At 34.6% G+C, this 25,111-nt stretch overlaps 2 protein-coding genes across 2 annotated transcripts; one reads left to right on the forward strand and one right to left on the reverse strand.

The window, feature by feature from the left end:
* The first annotated feature begins 5,912 nt into the window (after nt 1-5,912).
* On the forward strand, nt 5,913-6,491 carry LOC104248421 (agamous-like MADS-box protein AGL29). The gene has a single exon (XM_009804668.2). It carries the CDS (start codon nt 5,913-5,915, stop codon nt 6,489-6,491), a length of 579 nt encoding a protein of 192 aa, XP_009802970.1.
* A 5,316-nt stretch (nt 6,492-11,807) lies between these two features.
* LOC104248429 (calmodulin-binding receptor-like cytoplasmic kinase 2) lies at nt 11,808-24,729 on the reverse strand. Its single transcript, XM_009804681.2, has 6 exons — nt 24,407-24,729; nt 14,064-14,299; nt 13,806-13,974; nt 13,616-13,705; nt 13,207-13,508; nt 11,808-12,397 (listed from the first exon to the last, which is right to left on the reverse strand). The coding sequence occupies exons 1-6, from the start codon at nt 24,675-24,677 to the stop codon at nt 12,191-12,193; spliced, it is 1,275 nt and encodes a 424-aa protein (XP_009802983.1). The 5' UTR covers nt 24,678-24,729; the 3' UTR covers nt 11,808-12,190.
* Between the last annotated feature and the right edge of the window lie 382 nt (nt 24,730-25,111).

Raw genomic sequence — 25,111 nt, forward strand, 5'->3', positions numbered from 1 at the left:
GCGACCTCATTTGGAAGATACAACAATCAAGGAGAAATCAAGTGAAGCAATCCTCTGCTGAAGGAAAGCAATCAAGAGAAGCAACGACTCATTCCTTATTCTTGGAAAGAATCAATTCTTTCCAAGGATCAAATCTCTTTGGTTGTCAAGCCTCTACCATCCATCAAAGTATTTATACACCCTTGTAAAACCTAGATTAGACATACTTTGATCAAACCAAATCACTCTCTTCATTTTACTGCAAACAAGCATTGTAGTTCACTAAGATCTGTTGTGTAACAAGTCAGGGATAGAAAGAGAGCACACAACTGGTGAACCATTGTATCAAAAATGAGTGCTAGAGAAACTGAGTGATATACACCACATCGTACTCGGAGGAAACTCATTTACTAAAGAGAACTCCCTTGCAACCCAAGGGGACTGGATTAGGATTCACATTAAATCCGAACCAGTATAAAAATCCCGGTGTTTTTAATTCCTGCAATTATTTTCTGCATTTTACCTTCTTTTACCATATCTGCTAAATTATCATATTCAGTCGACTACTCAAGTTATAAGTCAACTTATAAGTAATTAATTTTAAGTATTTGCAATTCACCCCCCCCCTGTACTTTCAGGGTAATTGTGGATAGGCTAACCAAGTCAGCTCATTTCCTTCTTGTGATGACTACCTATTCTTCCGAGCAGCTGACTCGAGTTTATATCCATGAGATTGTCAGACTTCATGGCGTGCTAGTATCTATCATCTCTGACCAGGGTACGGAGTTTACATCACAGTTCTGGAGAGCCGTACAACAGGAGTTGGGTACTCGGGTGGAACTGAGCACAACATTTCAACCTCAGATGGACGGGCAGTCCGAGTGCACTATTCAGATTCTTGAGGATATGCTCTGTGCGTACGTGATGGAGTTTGGAGGTTCTTAGGATCAGTTCTTGCCACTTGTGGAGTTTGCCTACAACAACAGTTATCAGTCCAAGATTCATATGGCACTGTATGACGCTCTGTATGGTAGGCGGTGTCGGCCCTTAGTGGGTTGGTTCGAGCCGGGCAACGCCAGATTATTGGGTACGGACTTGGTTCAAGATGCTCTGGAGAAGGTTAAGGTGATTCAAGATAGACTTCGCACAGCCCATTCAAGATACAAGAGTTATATGAACCAGAAGGTTCGCGATGTTTCATTTATGGTTGGAGAGTGGGTCTTGCTTCGGGTTTTGCCTATGAAGGGCATTATGAGGTTTGGAAAGAGGGGCAAGCTGAGCCCAAGGTTCATTGGTCCCTTTGAGGTGTTGCAGCGAGTTGGGGAGGCTGCTTATGAGGTTGTCTTACCTCCTAGCCTAGCAGGAGTCCATCCGGTATTTCATGTTTCGATGCTCTGAAGGTATCACGGCGATTGATCTCACGTGTTGGATATTAGCTCAGTACAGTTGGACAAAGATCTATCTTATATTGAGGAGCCAGTGGCTATTTTGTACAGGCAGGTTTGAAAGCTTAGGTCAAAGAACATTACATTAGTAAAGGTTTAGCAGCGGGGTCATCTGGTCGAGGAGGCCACTTGGGAGACCGAGCAGGATATGCGCAACAATTATCCTATTCTTTTCACCACTCTAGGTATGTCTCTATGCTCGTACAAGGATGGACGACTGTTTTAAAAGGGGGAGGATGTAACGAACCGGCCAGTCATTTTGAGAGTTAGAGACCTAATCTCCTTCTTTTTACGCTATTATGACTTGCCTAGAAGATTCATTTTGGTTTTTGAAGTGTTTTGGGACACTTAGTCCCTAAATGGGGGTTTAAGCCTAAAGATTTAGACCGTAGTTGGAACAGTATGAAAATGGCTCCGAATGGAATTTTGTCGATTCTGTTAGCTCTATTGGTTGATTTTAGGCTTAGGGGCGTGTCCGGATTGCGTTTTAGAGGTCCGTAGCTCATTTAGGCTTGAAATGGCGAAAGTCGAATTTTTGGAGTTTTGGATCGGTAGTGGAATTTTTTATATCGGGGTCGGATTCCGATTCCGAAAGTTGGAGTAGGTCTGTAGTGTTTAATATGACTTGTGTGAAAAATTTGGGGTCAATCGAACGTGGTTTGATTGAAGTTTCAAGTTCTTTAAGTTTGAATTGGAGGGTGATTCATGAATTTAGCATTATTTGATGTGATTTGAGGGCCCGACTAAGTTTGTAGGGTGTTTTAGGACTTGTTGGTATGTTTGGTTGAGGTACCGGGAGCCTTGGGTGAGTTTCGGGTGCTTAACGGATCATTTTGGACTTTGGAAGTTGGCAGATTTTCTGGTATTTTGTTACAGAGTTTTTCTTTATCACACTCGCGATGGAGTTCTTGCGCTCGCATAAGGCATCTAGGAAGGGCAGCTGGATTGTTCTTCACGTTCGCGAAGTGGTTCCCGCATTCGCGAAGCTATGGGATACTAAGGCTATGCATTCGTGACCAGGACCTCGCATTCGCGTAGAGTCAATGGTCAAATGGAGTTTCAGGTATTAAGCCTACGCGTTCGCGAAGAGGGTTCCGTGTTCGCGTAGGGTTATCCAGTGTAAGGTTCGCATTCGCAAAGGAGGAATTTATGGTCAACATCTTTTTGTTCAACGCAAACGCGAGGCGTTGGCGTTCGTGAAGGAGGAATTTATGGTCAACATCTTTTTGTTCAACGCGAACGCGAGGCGTTGACCGCTTTCGCGAAGAAGAGAACACCTGGGCAGATATAAACTTTTAAAAAACGAGGGTTAGCCATTTTTTATGAAATCTTGAGTTTGGGAGCTCGGATCTGGACGAGATTTTGAGGTATTTTAAGAGATATCAATTGGATAACGATTCTTAACTTGATTTTGGTTATATATCCCACTAATCTATTATTAATTTATTATTTAATTTTGAATTTTGGATGAAAAATTAGAGAAATTTGAGAAAAGTTCTTAGGCCGAAATTTGGGGCTTTGATCGAGATTTTGGTATTGAATTTGAGTAAATTTGGTATGGTTATACTTGTGAGCGAATGGGTGTTCGTATTTTGTGACTTTTACCCGATTCAGAGACGCTATCCCAGAGAGGCGTTTTGGGCGTTTTTCGAATTTCTTGCCTTAGCTTTGATTTCGTTAGCTTGATTAGTTTCTTATAGCTATATTTATATTATGTAATTGATTTTGGCTAGATTTAGGCCACTCGGAGCCGGATATTCATGAAAAGAGCATTATTACGAATTGATTTGGCTTGGTTCGAGGTAAGTGGCTTGTCTAACCTTGTGTGGGGGAACTCCCCTTATGATTTGGTACTGACTGATATATGAGCGCCATATATGTGAGGTGACGAGTACGTACACGGACTATTTGTTGTAAAACTCTATTTTTTCACTAAATTATAACATGTTTTCTCCTTGTTTAAATTACACTAGCATATGTACCATCCTGTTTAGACTAGAAAAGCATGCCTACATGTTTTAACTGCCTATTTGAACTTTGTGCAACATGTTTAGTAAAATTACCTGATTTTCTTTGATTTGAACTTAATCTAAACTGTAGATTTTCTTGTTGTGGCTGTTATTTATATTGGTTGAGCTGCATATTTACTTTGGGACTACGGAACGATATTCCGAGATAACACCTTGTACTGCATATTTACTTTGGGACTACGGAACGGTATTCCGAGAGATCCTCCAATACTGTATATTTACTTTGGGACTACGGAACGGTATTCTGGGAGATCCCCCTGCACATTTACGTTTGGGACTACATGATTGTATCCCGGGAGATCCCCTGTTGCTATTACTGTGTTCTGAGCTGTTGACTTTCATTGAATTCTATTCCTGTTAGATTTCTGTATTTATTTTATTGTAATATTTCTTTCTGTCTTATTTCATTATATTTATACCAGTAGGGCCCTGACCTGATCTCGTGACTACTCAATAGAGGTTATGCTTGGCACTTACTGGGTACCGTTGTGGTGTACTCATGCCCTTTCCTGCACATATTTTTCATGTGCAGATCTAGGTACTAGCTATCAACCTCGAGTCTAGCTGTGTAGTTGTTGCCTCAGGAGACTTCAAGGTACAACTTCCCGTGTCCGCAGACTTCAGAGTCCCCTTCTATACCCTTGTGTTAATTTTTCCCTTGTTTTCTTCAGTCATGAATGTATAGAGCAGTTAGAAACGCTTAGAAGCTTGTGACATTGCGACATTTCGGGTTTTGGGAAAGATGATTATTGTATATGCCGAGTGGCACTGCTTCCGCTTATTAATTATATCTGTTAGTTGTTATCTTTGTGATTTCATTTTATTTTCGCAATATTAGGCTTACCTAGTCGTAGAGACTAGGCGCCGTCACGACAGTTCACGGCGGGAGAAATTGGATCGTGGCAGGACTACCTATAAAATTTTATTGAAGTTTTATGGGTTATTAAGGGGTAGTTGGATAAGAGATCTGGCTGGGGTTGAGAAAAAATGTGAAGAAAGAGAAAGACAAAATAGTAGCTATTGTTGCCAATTTTTTTTGGCCTACATGTATCAATGCTAATTATCTATAGAAATCAATATCCCAACATTTAATTGCTTACTTCCTAAAGTTTACTTTCATATTGGCTTCAGAAAGATGAGTAAATACTGTCATATAACATGTGTGGGACTTTATAATCAAGAAACTCCATTAACAATCTCTCACACATACTTTTAAATAAAATCAGTTACAAATCTTAATTAAAAATATAAAAGAAACCACACCAAATGCTATGAATTACAAAAATCAGATTGTATATATATTACACAGATCAGAGTGTATAAATTGCACAAATCAGTTACAAATTAATATGGTCATGAATTACATGAATTAAATTATATATGTTAGTCTACCGATTCCTCATTGATATATTTACTCCAAATTGTGGTAATTCTTAAGAATTATCTTGGATCATTAATGTAGTAAATGCATGTAGATGTAGTTTTTTTCTTTGATACCACTGATATTTGGGCTAATTTGTGCAATTCTATTGAATATATATTATTTCTCACCAGTACAATTGACTAATAACTTTATTTATCGAGGCTTAGAAAGAGGAAAAGAAATAATTTAACTTTATTATTTGTTGCAATAACAACAACAAACTCAATATAATCTCATAAGTAGAATTGAAGAAAGTAGTGTATACGCTAATTTTATCCGACCTTTTTTGTCTGTTGCGCTTGCTAGAATTTGAATCCAACCTCCTTTTTGATATATATCCCACTTCTTTTGCATAAAGAAGTAATTTATTGTAATATATATATAACTTAAATCCTAAGTCAAATTGAATGTCATTACAATATTTTTTTTTTTGTGTTATTATTATATGGATTACAATTGCTTCGATTCCTTTTTTTTATATATTGCAAATCAATTCAAAAAATGAAGATTAAGGTAATCTACATTGGTTCATTCTATACTTTTCCTTGATTTGGTGGTACAGTTCTGATTATACATAATTATACTCACCTCCCTCTCTAACTTTAAAATTATACTGACCTTCCCTTTCTTTTAAGTTTATTACAAGGATCCACTCACTAGAAAATAATTTATTGCAAAATGACACATATACCTTTGAATTAATCACAACTTTTATTATGTATAACCTTTCTTAAAGAGATTCAAGGTAGTTGATCGTCATTTATATTGATATAGAACGATAGAATTATTGTAAGTAATTTCATAAAAGAGAAGAGATAAATTTATCTTTATCAAATTATGGGAGATGCTTTTGTAAATAGTAAAACTTGAATCGGTCAATGAATAAATTCCAGAATTGAAAAAGGGTTATGATGGAATAGTGCATAGGAAACCATTTCCTCCTATAAATTTGCATGTTTGGCTCGAGCATGTACTCATTTTAATTTAAGTTACCAAACACTAAATTGTGTCTTTCCTTCTTCTCCTGTTGTAATCATGGAAAGAAATAGTTCTCAAATAAGAAAGAATGTTGAGAGGGACTTTGTCAGAGATAAACGTGCTGAAGTGGTTGCAATCTCCAATATGCAAAAATCATTATGCAAAAAAGCAAAGGAGATTTCTATCTTATGCGGCATCGAGATTGCCATTCTTATCTTTTCAATCATAGGTCAACCATTTTTATTCGGAAGTCCGAATGTTGAATCGGTTGTTCGACGATTTTTGAAGGCAAAGCAGCCAATTGCATCTCCCTTAAGTGGTTACATATCATATGAAAGAATTAGCGGTCGCAAAAGAAAGGAGGAAATGGACAAAAAGAAAAAGAAGGTAGAAGAAAACAAGGACAAAGAAAAAGCTCTGGAAAGTATTTTCACATACTGTCCATCAGAAGATTTCAATCTGACTGATTTGGAAAAGTTTGAAAAATTAGATCAAAATATCAAGAAACTTTCAAATTATTTGATTGAGGAAATTGCTCAGTTGCAGTTTGTGAATGACGCAGAAGATCCAAACTTAGCACTTGAAATGAATGTGACTAGTTCTTCGACTTTACCATCTAATTGGTTAAGTCTCTAAATGGAAACTTCAATGTAGTAGATCTAAATGAAGTCTATGGAGTATGTTATTTCCTAATAATGATCTATAATATGGAATAAATTTTTCAAAGAGTAAATGATTATTGTTGTTTATTGTTTACATTTTTCCCCTCCCATTACATATTATCCCCTAAGCATATATTTCTTTGCACAAATTTTTAACTCTTTTTTGTTTTTTTTAGGATTGTTTGCATTTTCGATCTTTCAAAGAAATGCACGTGCGATATATATCCTTCTTGAGTTTTGCTCTACATGGTTCATCTTTATATTGATTTAATAAGGCTAAATTACTAGATAGTTCCTTAAACTTGACATGAACTATCAGATAGACACTTCCACTTTCGTAGTGATTATTTAGTATCGCATGAACACATTGGTTTGGCACTTGCTCTCTCATCCCTCCCACAACCTTTTCCTATATCTAAAATTTCTATTTAGTCCGGCTGTAGTTTTATAGATTTACATGTGAATTTCGTTAGATCGATCATACAATTATGACCAATCAAGTAGAGATTCATTAGCCTACTAGAAAATTAACATTAGAAGGTTGACAAAAATAGTTGATATTGATGTGTTCAGTGAACAAATAAAATCCTAAGACCTGTAAATTTAAAAAATAATACATGTAATTAGAAAATAAAAAGAAGAAAAAATATAAGAAAATAAATATTTCCTTCCCCTTCATCCCCTTCATCCCCTTCCCCTCCTACCCGACAACATAACTTCCCTCACCCCTTACCGTTCTTCTTTCCCACCGAGGTAGTTTCAGGATTGGGCTTTTAACACATTTGGTTGGTCAGTCAAATAATTACAAACACACGATATATCTACAAAATATATACAATAATTTACTAGGTTACTCATCTATTCATGATTTGAACTTAATTCCACCTTATTCTTTCTAATTTACTAGGTTCAAAATCATTACTTCTACTTACGCTTATCTAACGATTTTTCATACAACAACAACAACATACCCATTATAATTTCACAAGTGAAGCCTGAAGAGAGTAGTGTGTATGCAGACCTTAACCCTACCTGGCGAGGCGATTTTTCATACATATATAAAATTTAAGCCAATACTGAATTTGGATGAACCTATAGTTTTTTCACTAGATCTTCCCCCGCATTCACATTTCTCATTCTAATAGAAAATATCCATCCCTCGTTACTCATCATCAACAATGACAACAATAGTCTGGGGAGGATAGTGTGTAGGCAGACATTGCCCTTTTTTTACAACGATTTACCAAGGACTTTATTCGTCACCTTGCCCCTACCTTAAAGGTAAAGAGATTGTTTCCGATATTCTTCCCCCCTCCCCCAGCTGAAAATTTGAGAAATATCAAAATAATTCCCCATCCCTACTGTCACGACCCGAATTTCCCACCCTCGGGAGTCATGATGACGCCTACTTGTGAAAGCTAGGCAAGCCGCGTAATATAGAATCCCTAACTCTTTTATTTAGCCCTTTTAACAATTTAAACTAACATGTGATTAACAGAGAAATATTAACGATAAATAGATACAAACGGAAGACTTAATCTGATAAATTGACCATAAACAGTACGACAATGCCAACATACATCTCTACCCGAAACCCGGTGTCACAATATCAGGACTGTCTATGAATACTACATACAAATGTCTGAAAAGAAAGTACAATCTGTCTCGGAAGCAAATAAAAACAGAATATACATAAAGATAGAAGAGAACGCCGGGCCTGCGGACGCCTGCAGGACTACCTCGGGATCTCTAACTAGACTGAAGGCAGCCACACAATGCTACAGTCCAAAAGCTGCTTCTCCGGGATCTGCACATAGTGCAGAGTGTAGTATCAGCACAACTTACCCCATGTGCTGGTAAGTGTCTGGCCTAACCCCAGCGAAGTAGTGACGAGGCTAGGACCAGACTACCAAATAAACCTGTGTAGTTATATAATATGCAGCGGAAAATAAAACAGAAATAAACAAGTAAAGATGGGAGGGGGTACATGCTGTGGGAAAATATCAGTACCAACAGTAAATTAAGAGAAAAACATAAGAACAATTTAGAATTTACAGCAAAACAATAAAGAACCCATAACCAATCTATGAACACTTCAAATTATCAATTGTTGCAGCGCGCAACCCGATCACAAAACATAATAACTCTGTTGTGGCGTGCAACCCGATCCATATCATTTATCACTGTTGCGGCGTGCAACCCGATCCAATTATATTATTGTTGCGGCGTGCAACCCGATCCAAATATAATAGTATTGCGGCGTGCAACCCGATCCAAATATAATAGTATTGCGGCGTGCAACCCGATCCAAATATAATATTATTGTGGCGTGCAACCCGATCCAAATATAATATTGTTGCAACGTGCAACCCGATTAAAATATAATATTATTGTGGCCCGCAACCCGATCCAAATATACAGTTCAACACCAATCACAATGAGAGTCCCAGCAAGGGATCAATAAAGAAACAACACTATCTCGGTAAGGGAATCGACGGTATAAGTAAATACGTCCCGGCAAGGGAAAATCAGCTATAACCAAACTTGTTCCAACATCTAACTACCTTGATTAGCACCAATTCTCAATCATAAGTAATTTCCACGAGGATAATCATAATCCTTGTTCAACTCAGAGAATCAACAACTTAGGCATTCATAGTATTTATTCAGAACACAACAATTTCAATTTAAGACTCACGGGGTCATGCTTGATACCAACGTATAAATACTCGCCAACATGCATATACGTCGTACTCATCAAGTAACATGTAGAAAATAGGACTCAACTCCTAATCCCTCAAGCTAAGGTTAGACCAAACACTTACCTCGATGCCACGAACACAATTCAAACCTCTACTATCTCTTTACCTCTTGATTCCACCACCAATTTGCTCGTATCTAGCCACAAGTTACTTAATTACATCAATAAATGCTAAATGAATCAATTCTAATACATGAAAATGAGTTTTGTAAAGTTTTACCCAAAAAGTCAAAAATCGCCCCCGGGTCTACATGGTCAAAACCCGAGGTTCGAATCAAAACCCGATTACCCATTCCCCCACGAACCCAAATATATAATTTGTTTTGAAATTGGACCTCAAATCGAGGTCCAAATCCCCAATTTTTGAATAAACCTGGTTCTACCCGAAACACCCAATTCCCCCCATGAAAATCATTGATTTTGAGTTGAAATCATGTGAAAAGATGTTAATAATTGAAGAAAACGAGTTAAATTGACTTACAATCGATTTGGAAGAAGAGTTGTCTTTGAAAAATTGTCCAAGAGTGTTTTGGTTTTGAAAGAGTGTGAAAATGAAAGATTTTCGGCTAAGTTATAAAATTGCAGGTTGCAGATGTCGCATTTGCGACCAGGGTTCGCAATTGCGAACCCAGACTTCTACTAAGTTCGCATTTGCGAAGAAGTTCTCGCATTTGCAAGTTGGGAATTGCGAACAACTTGTCGCATTTGCGACGACTGGCTGAAACTAGGGGGATCGCATTTGCGATAGAATCCTCGCAATTGCGAGGTAGGTTGGCCTGGGCTACATTTCGCATTTGCGACATGGCCCTCGCATTTGCGAACTCGCATTTGCGAGCCAGGCTTCGCAAATGCGAAGCCTACGGGCCTGCACTGAAACAGCTGAAAACCTGCAATTCTCCAAGTCCAAAATCCACCCGTGGCCTATCCAAAACTCACCCGAGCCCTCGGGGCTCCAAACCAAATATGCACACCAACCTAAAAATATCATATAGACTCGCTCGTGCATTCCAATCACTAAAATCAACAACTATGAATTTAGCATCAAAATCATGAAATTTCTTAAGAACTTCAAATTTTCCAATTTTTCTCAAAAATGATCCGATTCACGTCGTTTCAAGTCCGTTTCTTACCAAATTTCACAGACTTATCTAAATCACATATAAGACCTGTACCAGGCGCCGGAACTAAAATACGAGCCCGATACCATCAAATTTTAAACACTTTTCATTTCCAAAACTCATAAACAATTCCAGAAAATAATTTTCTTTAAAAATTTATTTCTCGGGCTTGGGACCTCGGAATTTGATTCCGGGCATATGCCCAACTCCCATATTTTCCTACGGACCCTCCGAGACCGTCAAATTACGGGTCCGGGTCCGTTTACCCAAAATATTGACCGAAGTCAACTTAAATCCATTTTAAAGGTAAAATTCATCATTTTTCAAAGATTTTCACAAAATGGCTTTCCAGCTACGCGTCCGGACTGCGCACGCAAATCAAGGTGATACCGAAAGAGTTTTTTAAGGCCTCGGAACGCAGAATTTACATTTAAAACAAGTGATGACCTTTTGGGTACCCCAGAGATTATTGGTAATAACTTTCAGTTCCATTACTTGTTCAAATCCACTTCATATAATCTAAGCATGACAATTGGATGCAGTGATTATTTATAAAGAGCATAAAGTGTGGACGCACAATTTTTTCAAGGCATTTAGCATTGTAAAAATTGCACGGACTAGCCAGTTTTCGGACTGGTCATTCAAAAATAGCCAGCGTTTGCAAAGTCATTGAAAAAAGCCACTATTTTGCTACAACACGAAAAGTTCCAGCATAATATACTGGAGATCGGTACACATATGTGTTTAACTTCCAGCATATTATGCTAGAACTCCAATACGGGAAAAGTTCCAATATAATATACTGGAGATTGGAGCACCGGTGCTCCAATCTTCAGTATATTATGTTGGACCGGCATATTATACTGGAACTCCAGTATATTATACTAGAGTATTTTTCCGGATTTTGAACAATATTTTTGTTCAGATTTATCTTTACATGAAAAATGGCTAAATTTCAATTACTTTTGAAATTGTGGCTATTTTTGTATGTCCACTTGTAAATCTGGCTATTTTTGAATTTCTCCCTTTAGCATTGGTTGCTATTAGCTTGAAAATATTTAGCTCTCCAGAAACTATTTATTTTTGATAGCTGAAAAAGTGTATAAAACATACATACTCGAGTATATATATATATATATATACACACACACAAACTTTATACATATTTCGGCCGTTATTATTACAGCAGCTATACAATATCATTTTTCCAGCTATAAACAAGTCAAAATTACTGCACTTAGCACAACTTTGATATAGAATATTTTCACTCATCCTCCCAAATATTTTACGTGACACGCAGCGGCAGAAGTTTTAACAAGGGAAATTTTGAAAAAGGCAAAAAATACTAGTACATTAGAATTTGAACTTGCGACCTAGAGAAATTGTACCCTTGTGACTAAAGCCATGACAATTTAGTATCAAAAGATAAAAGGGAGGAAATGATATTTTCATTGGGATGAAATTTTCGAAGCATGTATGCAAATATAGTCCCTAAGAAAGATACCAAAAAATTGTTGAGTTTCCTTCTTAAATAGATCACTATATACAAGCCAATGGTATGGACAGTTTGCCCCTTCACAATCTTTGCCAAAATCCCAAACTTCCTTTAATTGCAAAGTACTTATCTCTCCCTCAAATCTATTAGTAGCTATCTTCATATTCCAATGTTTATGCAACTATCACAAAATATATCTTGTCTTCTTTTGATTGATATCTTTCTCATCATATACATTCTGTTCATTCTTCTATAATTGATAGGTTGCTCTGCGAGTCGAGAGAGAGTGAGCACGTATTTCATCCTGCTAATTCTTTGTAATCCTTGCGGATGCTCCATAGAATCTCAGCACACTTCCTCATAGTAGGCCGGTTGTGTCGATGAGGAGCCAAACATTGCAAAGCTAGTTCATAAATTTTTTCCATGGCCAAACTATTTGCAGCAGATCTTTCTAGCCTTGGATCTAAAGTTAAGATTGCATCTCCATTTGTGAACTTCTTCATTGCCTGTTTATTAACCAGCTTTTGTCAAACACTTCATTGGTGAACAAATGGTGTAAAAACCTACTTTATCAACCTATCTAGCTAAAAGAAAATACAGTTAAAAAGGGTCATAAGAGATTTTTACTATAAGATATAACTTGTGATTTCACCTATCAATCCAAAATTGCATGAGATAAGAATTGGGATGATTTAACCAAAGATACAATGCTAGCATCTTCCCCAAGGAGTTGTGGGTTGTTTTATGCCAATTTGGGTCTACCTTCACCTTTAAAAACAGATGATCAATCACCCGTGACAAGTCCTCCCCTTAATTTAGCCCCCCAAAAAAAAGAAGTGGGTTAACCTCCGCTCCAAACTATTCTAGGCCAATTCTAGTGAGTGAGTCAATCAATCTTGTCCAAGAAAACTAGCGCCCGCTCTCGCACATATGTGTAGGAGGGAGTACAAATGAAAGTGAACATTTATTGTTTTGTTTCCTTTTTTCTTCGAAGTGATTAGAAGGAAGGCACTGGATTGATCATCTGCTTCTCACATTCCATAAATAGCAGGGACACTGAGAAATATCCAGAAAGACATTTCGGGAATCGGCCAGATTCTATCCGTTTTCATTCGTTCGAAGAAAGGAAGGCCCCAAAAGAATCAAAAGTAGATAGGTGTAAACTACTCTTTCGAGGAAAAAAGAAATGATAGTGGATCAACATAAGCATACGGCAATTCATATCCATTACAATTTCATTCAACTAACAATTACGAATTATCATAAAAGCTAGAAAAACTTCTTTTTTTGCAGTGAAATTGGGAAAAAAACATACCCATCTTGCAGTAATTCGCTCTTTGATTTCCCTTTTTGGCTCGATAGGCCGCCTTCCAGTAACAAGTTCCACAAGTAAAACACCAAATGAATAGACATCACTCTTCTCAGTAAGTTGATAGGTACTGAGGTATTCAGGATCTAGATAACCGGCAGTCCCTTTAACTTGGGTAGAGACATGCGTGGCTCCGGATTCAGTGTCAGCTGCTAGCCTTGCAAAGCCAAAGTCAGCCACCTTAGCTCGAAGGTTTTCAGTGAGCAGAATATTAGAAGACTTGATATCTCGATGGATAATAGGGTGATCTGCATCCAAAGCGACCTTTCTTTTATGATATACTGGAAGAATAAGAAATCCTAGACAAATAAGCCAAGAATTCAAGAAAACCTGAAAGCTCATAACACAAATTTACCAGTATACATATGCAAATATGTAATTGCATGTCCAACATCTATTCCAATGTCTAGTCTTGATGCAAAATCAAGAACATTTCCAGGACCACCTGCAGCATTAAATGTCATCACTATAAAGGATAAGTATCAAAATTCCAGAGCCAAACATTGATGGAATTGAGAATTGCAGAAGTAAGACGAAGAACTCACAGTCCAAGTGTTCTCTAAGAGTTCCATTAGGAACATACTCAACCACGATAATCCTTTCTTCTCCACGCTCCAAGAATCCATAAAACTTTACTAGATTCAGATGTTCTATTTTTTCCAAAGTTCGAACCTCGCTTTGAAATTCAACCCCCAAATGTTTATCATGTATAGTCTGCAAATACAAGGCAGTTAAGTAGTCTTGATAATATTCAAGCTCTTGAACATATACAGGAACAAGCTTGCAATTAATAGTAAGCTCACATTTTTGGCACGTTTGATTGCGACAACCGTTCCATCCTCAAGGCGACCCTTGTAAACTATCCCAAAACCACCTTGACCAATTTTAAGGCTTGGGGAAAAGTTCCTTGTGGCCTTGTAGATTTCTCCCATGGTGAATTTAACACTCCCTGCCTCTTTTGCGTGGATTGAATTACTTTCACTAGCATAGATGCTTCGACCTCTACTGCGTCTCTTCTCACTTCCGCCATCAGATGCAACTGATCAATTTGCAGCCAAGTAAATTTGTTAAGCATCTGTTTAAGTATTTACTGAACTTTCTTTCTCTATTGAAAAAAAAAAAAAAGAATTTAAGTGGAGTTTCAGCTGTATGGAATAGCAAAAATCACAATGCAAGAATTATTGTCAATGGGATAAGAAGGATTGCAGCAATAGAGAATTTTAGGCCTTAATCTCTGTAACATTTAGCATGAGGCTAAAAGAACTTCGGGAGCAATAATCTAGCTGAAATGCAAATATAAAAGGGAAGGGCAAAAGGTTTAATCGCATAGTGCCTGCACATGAAGTTTTGAAATTGATTGTTTCTACTCTTCCTGTTTCAAATGGCCATCGGAGAATGAGAATAGCCGGCAAATCAGTAGACGAAAGTCAAATGATTTCTTGTGGAAAATTATAGCCGCCAATAAATTACACCAATCATGCCTAAGAACCTTAATAAATTGTTGGCTAAATATTTCCAAGTCATCTACATTAGTTCGGCTTCATATTTGTCTGCTTTAACTCAAAGGGTCATACAGGTCCCCTACTAAGTTTAGTGCAGCTCAAACTCCTCTCCAATAGCAGAAATCATGCCTGAGAATCTCTATTAATTGTTAAATTTTTTATCCCACGGCTCATCTGCAGCGGTTCACTAATCCTTACAGTTGCAAGGTGTATATTGTCTACTTTGATCCAATAAACCTCACAGTTGTCGGCTAGTTTTTACACTGCTCACTACACATATTCTACAATTCAATTATCAAGACAATCTTTTCTCGGACCCCAACATAAACAACTCATCTATGATAGTTGTAAAACACTATGCAATTCGGCCCCATGGCCCTTAGCAGAAGCTAGTCCAAAATTTAAGCCAGCAGGGTGTCAGGTATTATCGCACCAAATATTCTCTCTGACTATGAGTTTAGTATAAATTTATGAACTAAAAGTTTTGAACTGCATCTGAGGATGTGCGTTCACTCTGTCAAATCCTTGGCGTTAAGTTTTATTAAAAGGCTAGCATGATTTTAATTTCTTACTAGTCTTAGGGTACGGGTACGCGCTTTGCGCGTGTACCCTGTATCAATGAGTATGTAATCTTAAAATATTTCGTCAATATAACTTCTCATATTTTGTTTCTTTCTTAATTATTTTGCTTTATTTTTTTATTACACTTAACTATGGTATTATTCTAATTTTTTCACAAAATTATACCTCGTAAGTTTTGAAAGAATAAGTCATCCACAAACTTGACTTATAATGAGTGATGTCATTAAAGTTGAACTTTATTATTGGATCAGGTTATATGCAAACTTAACTACGTTAAAATGATAGATTACTTTTTTAATATTTAAATAATATTCTCATTTTCCAATCTTTATTTTTGTGATTCCATGTAGTCGCTCATATTTTTTATTTTATTTTCTTCATTTAGCATAATTGTGCTATTATTCTAGTTATGAAACTACTCCTCCTAATATTAAAAATAATGAATCATTAATAAACTTAGCATATAATGAGTGATGTCATTAAAGTAGAATCATTGTTGAATGAGGTTATAGACTTATGTTTTCCTTTTCTTTCGAATTATATTTACTTATATTATGTTAAAACTTATTTTATTATGTTTTAATTTTATATAAGAGTATTATGTTATTTTTTTTTTGATTTTGAATTTATGTTATATTTTCACTTACATTTTATTTGCTTTAGTATTTACTTATTAATTCAGATTGCATGCCATTCTTTTCAGTTAGAATTGATAAATTATTTTTTTCGTAAAATATTTGAGCAATGTTATGATATTATATTTATAAATATTAATTGTTTTATCAATCATGTAGTCCATGACGTTCTTACAAAATATGTACTTTTAAATTTTATAATTGATTAAAATAAAATATTATTAATTTAATATATATATATATATATATATATATATATATATGAATTATTTTAAAAATATTAGTTATAAATATATGATTATCATTAATATATTTTCAAGAAATAATATTTATCTTAAATGTCAAATTTAATATTATTTATAAATGCATATATTTGTTAAATATAGCTTTCAATTTTTGATAATTAACTTTATATTTAAAATTTAATCTAACTATGTAATTACGCTTGTGCAACCAAACAATACACTTGTAATTATACAGTAATTACACTATGACAAACAAACAGGTCTCGTAATTACAATATTGTATAATTACTACCCTAGTAATTACACCAATTTTGATTATCTGGTGGCTTTCCAAACAAACCCTTAATATTTCCTAGTTGATCTTAATCCTAAAAGGTATAGTATTGGACAAGTTATTCCACTCCTAACAAGATTAATAAGATGATTCTATTTTAATTCTACCTTATAGATTGACAAACTATAATTACTTTGTGCATTGTATATAACGAAATAATTTTTACAAACAAATTCTTACTCAGTTTTAAAATTTTAAATATTAGAAGTTCTTACATAGTTTAGATAAAAAGATTTATTAATATTTTTTAAAATTTTAAAGTCTTAATATTAAAAAATAATTAAATGACAAATATTTTATTAATTTCAAAGTTCTAAAGTTTCCTTGTTGAACTTTGCATGTAAATAATAACTGCATACAAATTATGAGAAATGCACGTGCAAATTGTTGCCCAAGTTAAGCCAAAAGATAGCAGACAATATTAGGAAAAGTCTTACTCCCTCTGTTCCAGTTTATGTGAACCTATTTTCTTTTTGGTCCGTTTAAAAAAGAATGAACCCTTTCTAAATTTGGTAACAATTTAGCTTAAAGTTACAACTCTACCCTTAATGTGAAGCTTTTATAACCATACAAATACTCTGGGCCCCATTTGGACTTGTTTAGGACCACAAATTCCAAAAGTCTTCATTTTTTTCTTAAACTCCGTGCCCAGTCAAACATGTTCACATAAATTGGAACGGAGAGAGTAGTTAACATTAAAAAAATAATTAAATGACAAATATTTTATTAATTTCAAAGTTCTACAGTTTCCTTGTTGAACTTTGCATGTAAATAATAACTGCATACAAATTATGAGAAATGCACGTGCAGATTGTTGCCCAAGTTAAGCCAAAAGATAGCGGACAATATTAGGAAAAGTCTTAGTTGATGTTTTAAATATTAAGCCTTCCTACACGGCTTAATAAGAATTTTTTTTATTGTTATTATTTTGCCTTTACAAATATGTTATATGATAAATTTAAATAAGGAAGGATTCAATATATAAATTTAGTTGATTTTAAAATCTTAAATATTAGGAAAACAATTAAATGACTATTCCTAAATTTAAGGAAAATAACTAAATGACGATTTTGTCTAGAGTGAAAGCTATTTTTAAAAGGGTAAAAAAGACGAACGATATTTCGCTAAAGGCCTTCGCGCTTTTAATATAATATAGATAGATAGATATAGATAACCTCATTAAGCCCTCAAGCCTCCTCCTCAACCCTCAAGTAATTGGCTTAATTTTTCTTCCATTATAAACTACGCATCCAATTTCTAGTTTTGGTTGGTTTTTCACTTCCGTTAGAAAAAAAGATTTAACATGTGTCATGCAAAAGGTTACATGAATCTCACTTCTTCAGTTCTCACAATAGTAAAATACCATTTGTCTGGCTCTGATCTGAGTTTTACACTTCTTCGTGAGGAGTTAAAATTTAACCAATAAATTTGATTACAAGTTAAATTTAAGTTGCACTCTTGTTACATATAGGAAAACATCCATACAACCAACCTATGTGGAATAGAACTTGGTATCAAACAACTTTTAAATTGAGTATTACGAAGTTAAATTTTGTACCTATGGCTTGTTCTGATCTCACTTCTGTACTTCTCATACAGAGTTAATATCAACCTTTAAATTTTGTATTCTTTGTTATGAAATCATCTAAACTCTGCATAACCAACCAATGTGGAATTGAACTTGGAAATCAAACACATTCATGTAAAATCCGTCTCAAACTACTGTAATACTATTAATATTAATCAATGAGAATGACTCAAATATATGAAATGCATCATTTTCCTTTCCACTCAAACACAGCCTCGGGATCCAAATCCTAAAAACCTAATGTGTGTTGTACCCAAGATTTATGCATATATACATGATATATAGTGAAATTTTTCTATGCACATTGTTTATTTCAAGGGCAAAATAATGGATGCACCTGCACGGCTGCACCTATTGTTTTTGAGATCTATCTTTGCAAAGGCGTATCTAGTATTTTAAGAGTATGAGTGCACTATACTACCGTCTAGTTTGACTCTATCAAAATTTGTGTGACAACAACTTATCAAGCAAACCGTAGTTAATACTATTATTACAAGGAAATATCATATAAAGGGAAACAGAAGAGCTGGACTATGAAAGGGGCACACAGCCACCAATGAACCAAAGTGGCATCTTGTGCATGGGTTCACCCAGATCTAATTAAGTATTATACCAGAAGAATTAGAGTGCTATATGCAGTCTAGGGACAGGAGCATGGGTCACGTGAACCCACTGTATCTTTGCTCATGGGCAAATCCAAATGCTAAGATGATGAATTTACTAGATTAATCAATCTTAAAAGCACATAGATGTAGAGACTTGCATGTAGAATGGAAGATAGATTTCAATTATATATGTTGAGTAAAAGAGTTTCTAAAATATCAGTGTATTTTACAATAATAGCACACTATCGATCTCATTTTCCAAGTTATTATGGCTAATTAGACCTTTACCTCCAATTATCTAGCCTAATTGCGTAAAAACTCTTTTACACTAGCGATGCATTTTAACCTGTTGTGGCTGGTTAATTGTTTCATTTTCCAGGTTATTATGGACAAGAACATTGGACGGTAACGTAATTATTTCTTAGGTGAGCCGATTATGGAAAATATAATTTTTTATATTGTAAGTGCATAAAAATCATAATATCATGAATTGACGGTGTAAAAAATATTTACTAAATCAGGATTACTTAAAAGGTACTGCAAGTAACTCTACTTAACCGCATAGATTAATAACAGGGCCGACCAGAGTAGGGTTGTGCATAATTTGGTAAATACTCCCTCCGGTCCAAAATAAGTAATTTTTTGGCCTTTTTCTTGTGGTCCAAAATAAGTGATTTTTCCAGATTTTAAGAATGAATTAATTATTTTTTTCCTATATTGTCCTTGGAGTAAATAATGTTGGAATATGTGTTAGGAGTATTTATGTGAGATAATAAAGGTTAATATGGTCAATTCCATTGCTAATTAATGCTAAAAGGTGAATTTCTTAATCTGTGTGAAAACATCCAAAAAATCACTTATTTTGAACCGGAGGGAGTACCGAACTACCGTACCGTAACCGAAAATTTTGGTATTTGGTATTTGATATTTTGGTATTCCGTATGGTATTTGGTTTAATTTTTTTAAAAAAAAATTGGTATTAGGTATGGTATTTGGTATTTTAAAATGAAATACCGAAATACCAATACTGTACGGAAATATATATTACTCCCTCCGTTTCAATTTATGTGAACCCATTTGACTGGGTACGGAGTTTAAGAAAAGAGAGAAGACTTTTGAATTTGTGATGTAAAATGAGGCACATATATTTTGTGTGGTTATATCATTGCATAAAGGCAAATTGTTTCCAAATAAGGAAAGGGGTCATTTTTTTGGCACGGATCAAAAAGGAAATATATTCACATAAATTGAAACAGAGGGAGTGTATTGTACAATATACATATTATTACTTATAACATAAATATAAAAAATCTAAAACTTTGCTTTCCTTTATTCTCTAAGTTCATCAATTAACTCTAAGCAAGTAACAAGACGTTTCTAATGATCAATTTTATTCTTTTATGTACTGTTTTCTCTCTCTAGGTTGATATTTACTAGTTTTGGACAAAACTTTTGTCAACAAACGTTTTTAGTTTTGTACTTTTGAGTACTTTAATGAAGAATATTATAGTGTATGACTTTATGCATTAGTTAGTATTCAAACCGAATAAACCGAAGTTACCGAACCGAATAAACCGAAACTGAAAGGAGAAAAACCGAACCATACCAAATTTAATTAGGTACGGTATTGGTATAGCATTTTAAGAAACCGAATACCGAAAATAGCGAACCAAAATGCTTAAATACCGTACCGTACCGTACCAACCGACGAACACCGCTAGGCCAGAAGGGAGGCCACTAAGGCCTTTGCTTTAGGAACTTCACCCCATTTCCTAATAATAGTATATGTATATGTTGCTTTTTCATTAAAAATTAATAAATACTATGGTACAAAAACTAAAAAAAAATATAAAAAAGGAAAGTAAACTTTTGAAAGAGTGCTTAATATTTAGAAATAACTTCGGTAACAGCAATAACTCGTTTAGATTCTCGCCTTCCTCTGAATATAAATTATTCTATTTACGTCTAATTTTGGAATAAATGACCAAATTATGCTTCTCATTTTTTCACTTCTTACGAGAGACATGTACTTCTATTTTTTTTCCCCCTTTGTCCAAGTATGCTATTAAATTCTGTCAAATACAAGGCATGTAGTGCATTGCACATTTTTAATTACATGTTCTATTTCACTATTTGAAGCATTGCAACAAGCAAATTAACGTAGTGCAACTCTATTTTGAAATAATTAAAGTCATCAAAGTCAAGAATCAAGTTCAATTATTCCAATTTTATTTTATTGGATTTTCTTTAATCTAAAATTTGATATTTTTTATATTTTTCTTACCTTAGATAAATAAACGTGCCAAGAAATATTAAATGGATTGCCCCGTATAATATCACATAAAAAAATTATTAAAAGAAATTGATTAGTAAAAGAATAATTAATAACTTTGCAACTCATAGGGCTGTTCATGGTTTGACGAAAAACCGATCCAAACCGAAAACCGAACCAAACCGATTTAGTAAACCGATATTTTTCTTGGTTTGAATTGGTTTTAGTTTTAAATTTTAAAAATAGATAATATTTGGTTTGGTTTTGGTTCTATTATAAAAAACCGAAAAATAAACCAAACCGATAAATTATATATAAAATTTAATAATTATTTATATAAAGTATCACATCTTTTTGCAAATAATTTTAATTATTATATATAGATTTTGGTTTATACTATTTATATCTTAAAAGATTGCTTAAGCCCAAAGTAATAGGAATTGACCAATTTCTTTTCCTTAAGAGACTCAAATTCTATAACCCTAGTCTCTCGGTATCTACTTTTGCTAACAGTAGACTAAGAGTTACAAAAAGTTCTACCACAAAAGTCAAAAAAGCAATTCAAATTGCAAGACTACGAGCTATAGTTTGAGAAGATTTTTATGAACGTAAAAATCTAATTTCAGTAATTTATTACAATGATTACTTTATCATTGATTCAACAAAGTGATGTTAGGCATTACATTTTAAATTAATTTTTCTTTGTTACTCACTTGACCTTTTATTGATTCAACAAAGTGATGTTAATCAATATTTATTCTTGGCATCTGATAAAATGGGTCCTAATTTATTTCAGATGAAAAGGACCGAGGTTGAAGATTTGGAGGTCACCTTAAAAAATACTACTCCAGCTACACCAACATCTGCGGCAACTCAAGCACATGGTAACACTCCTGATATTTCTACTATGCGCAATCCTCCTAAAAAGCAAAAAAGAACAACTCTGTGTGATCGAGACCCTAGGCCTGGGGGAATGGTCGGGAAAAATCTAAAATTTGGCCACACTTCACAAAGTTTACTGATAAAAAAGGCGATCTAAGGTCAAAATGCAATTACTGTCCGAAAGATTTTGCTTGTCCTAGTAGGAATGGAACTTCTAACCTTTGGGCACATTTAACCAACAAGTGTGATAAATCCGCTTTCAAGGTAATTGATAGGAAGCAACCAACACTCAAACTTATACCTATAAAAGGAGGGGAACAAAGAAGTTTAGAAAGGGTTGTTTATAATATTGCTGAGGTTAGGAGGGCAATTGCCGAGTTTGTTATAATTGATGAACAACCATTTAAAGTTGTTGAGGGGGAAGGGTTTAAGAGATTAATGTCGGTTATTTTGCCTAATTATGAGTTACTTCTCGCATTACTGTTGTTAGGCAATGTTTTAAAATTTATCAAGAGGAGAAACAAAAGCTTAAAAGACTTATTAGAGATCAGCGTATATGTATTACTAGTGATACATGGACATCAATTCAAAATTTGACTTATATGGTCATTACTGCCCATTGGATCGATGATGAATGAAATTTGCAAAAAAAAATTCTCAACTTTTTTCAAACTCTAGATCATAAGGGTGAGACAATTGCTAAGGGTATTGAGGCTTGTTTATTAGATTGGGGGATTGAAAAACCATTCACATTGACACTAGATAATGCGACAACTAATGATGCTGCAATCAAATACTTGAAAGGGAGAATTAATGATTGGAAAGGTGTCATCTTGGAAAATGAATTTTTGCATGTTAGGTGTAATGCACATATCCTAAATTTAATTGTAAAAGAAGGATTAAGTGAGCAACATGAGTCTATTTTTCAAGTGAGGATGGCTGTGAAATATGTGAAGTCTTCTCCTGCAAGATCTGCTTCCTTTAAGTCACATGTTGAGAAGGTCAAACTAGACACTCATGGTCTTTTGAGTTTAGATGTTGAGACAAGGTGGAACTCTACATATTTGATATTAGATACTGCAGTAAAATTTGAAAAATCCTTTTCAAAAATGTATATTGATGATCATAAGTACTTTAACTATTGTCTAGAATTGAGTAGAACGGCAGGGCATCCATCTTCAGAAGATTGACAGAATGTGAAAGCCTTTCTCAAGTTTCTTGAAATTTTTTACCAAACCACTTTGAAATTTTCAGGAACTTCACATATTACTTCTAATTCTTTCTTTCATGAGCTTTTTAATCTTCAAAGCTTAATTGTCCAATATTCTGATAGTGTTGATTCTATCTTGACTAATATGTCTAAGAAGATGAAACTTAAGTTTGATAAATGTTGGGCTAATTTTGAGGATATGAATATGTTGTTATTTGTTGCTGTTGTGCTGGATCCTCGGTACAAAATGAAGTATGTGAAGTTCCTTTTTAGCAAATTTTATAGTTCTTTGGAGGGAAAGGGAAAGACTACCAAAGTGATGGATACTTTATCTCGCTTGTATAATCACTATAAGGATTCTATTTCTGGGGCTTCTAATGAAAATATTGGAGATCAAACTAGTGTGAGTCAAACTGATACAATGCATAGTTGTGATGTGTGGCAATCGCAATGGGAGAAATTTCTTGAAGATGAGAATAATATTAGTAATACGAGTGAGCTTGAGAAGTATTTGATGGATGATGTGGAGAAGAATAAGGATTTAAATGTCTTAGCTTGGTGTAAAGCTTCATCTGAAAGATATCCAGTTGTCTCTATGATTGCAAGAGACGTGCTTGCTATTCCTACGTCTATTGTTGCCTCGGAATCAGCTTTTAGCACTGGTGATCGGATTCTTGATTGTTATCGAAGTTCTTTATCAACAAAGACAGTCGAAGCTCTTGTTTATGTCAACAATGGTTGCGGTCATCATCTAAAGAATGCAAGCTTCAAGATCTTTTAGAATAAATTCAAAAACTTGAAATCGTCGAAAAAGGTAATTTCCTCTAATACAAAATTTAATTTATTCGTTTTGATTTGGTTTATTCCCTCCACTGCTAACACTGTTGAAAATGCCCAGAAACCTCTTACAATGTGTAGAAGAGTTTAAATGAAGAGTAATGCTTATATGATAATTCTTTTTTCAGAATAGACACTGCTTTGAGCATTGACTAGTTTGGAGCTTAAGCTAAGGACGATGATGGAAGCAGCTGCGAAAGTGATCCTTATGAAGAAAAAAAGTAGAAGTGAATATGATATTACAGATTCTCTCATTCTTTTTATAGTTTAAATACATAATTTTTACTTTTAAATGGACAAAGTTGTCTGTAATTTGGAACTTTTATTTTGGCTGGTTTCTTTGATTCTATCATGTACTCCAACTTAGTTCACCCGGCACAGTTTTCTATTTTATCATTTATAATAACATCGACGGTATTAAAAAGTTCATAACTCAAGTGCTTTTTCAACATACCTGAAGGAGCTTTAAATGAATCAGAAGAATCACCAAAGTTGTTACTCGAAGGTTTAGGCTCAGGCGGAGTGAAACATGAAACGAAAGCTTCAGCGACGGTTTTGGCGGCGATTTTGACCGGATTTTTACCTGGAGTTGACTTGTTTGAAGATGTAGTAGTGGAGGAGTAGGTGGATGTACTAGGTGAATGGGTCATGAAGCTGGAGGAGATAGATCCGGTGCCGGAACTAGATCTCCGGCGATCGGAAAATAGAGAATTTGGACTTTTCATGGCAAATGAAGAGGTGGAAATGGCGGGTAAGCAGTAGTAGTTGGGATATTTCAACTGTATATGAAAATAATGGGGTTTGATTTTTCTCGTATGGTAGTTGTGGGGCTAACGTGGGGTTGACGCCTAGTTGCTAACTAAGTCAATAAATACATGAAAAGGATATTTTCTTAATTAATACTCTAAACCTTATATATTAGATTTTTTTTCCTTTTCTTTTTTCATTTAGCTGCAGAATTTACAAGAAAGAAATTGTTTCAAATCAAATAAGGAAACGTCACCTGTTCTAAGGTATCAGAAGTTTACTCTTACTTTTTTTTATAAAATTTTTGTAAAACGAAGAATTAAAAAATCAGATAGAAAAAATATCAAATTAAGACTAACATTATCTTCCTAAGCTGCTAATGAACTATAATATTGTACTAAATTTTTAAACA

Source organism: Nicotiana sylvestris, chromosome 8 (genome assembly GCF_000393655.2).
Source record: "Nicotiana sylvestris chromosome 8, ASM39365v2, whole genome shotgun sequence".
In the NCBI taxonomy this organism is placed as follows: domain Eukaryota; kingdom Viridiplantae; phylum Streptophyta; class Magnoliopsida; order Solanales; family Solanaceae; genus Nicotiana; species Nicotiana sylvestris.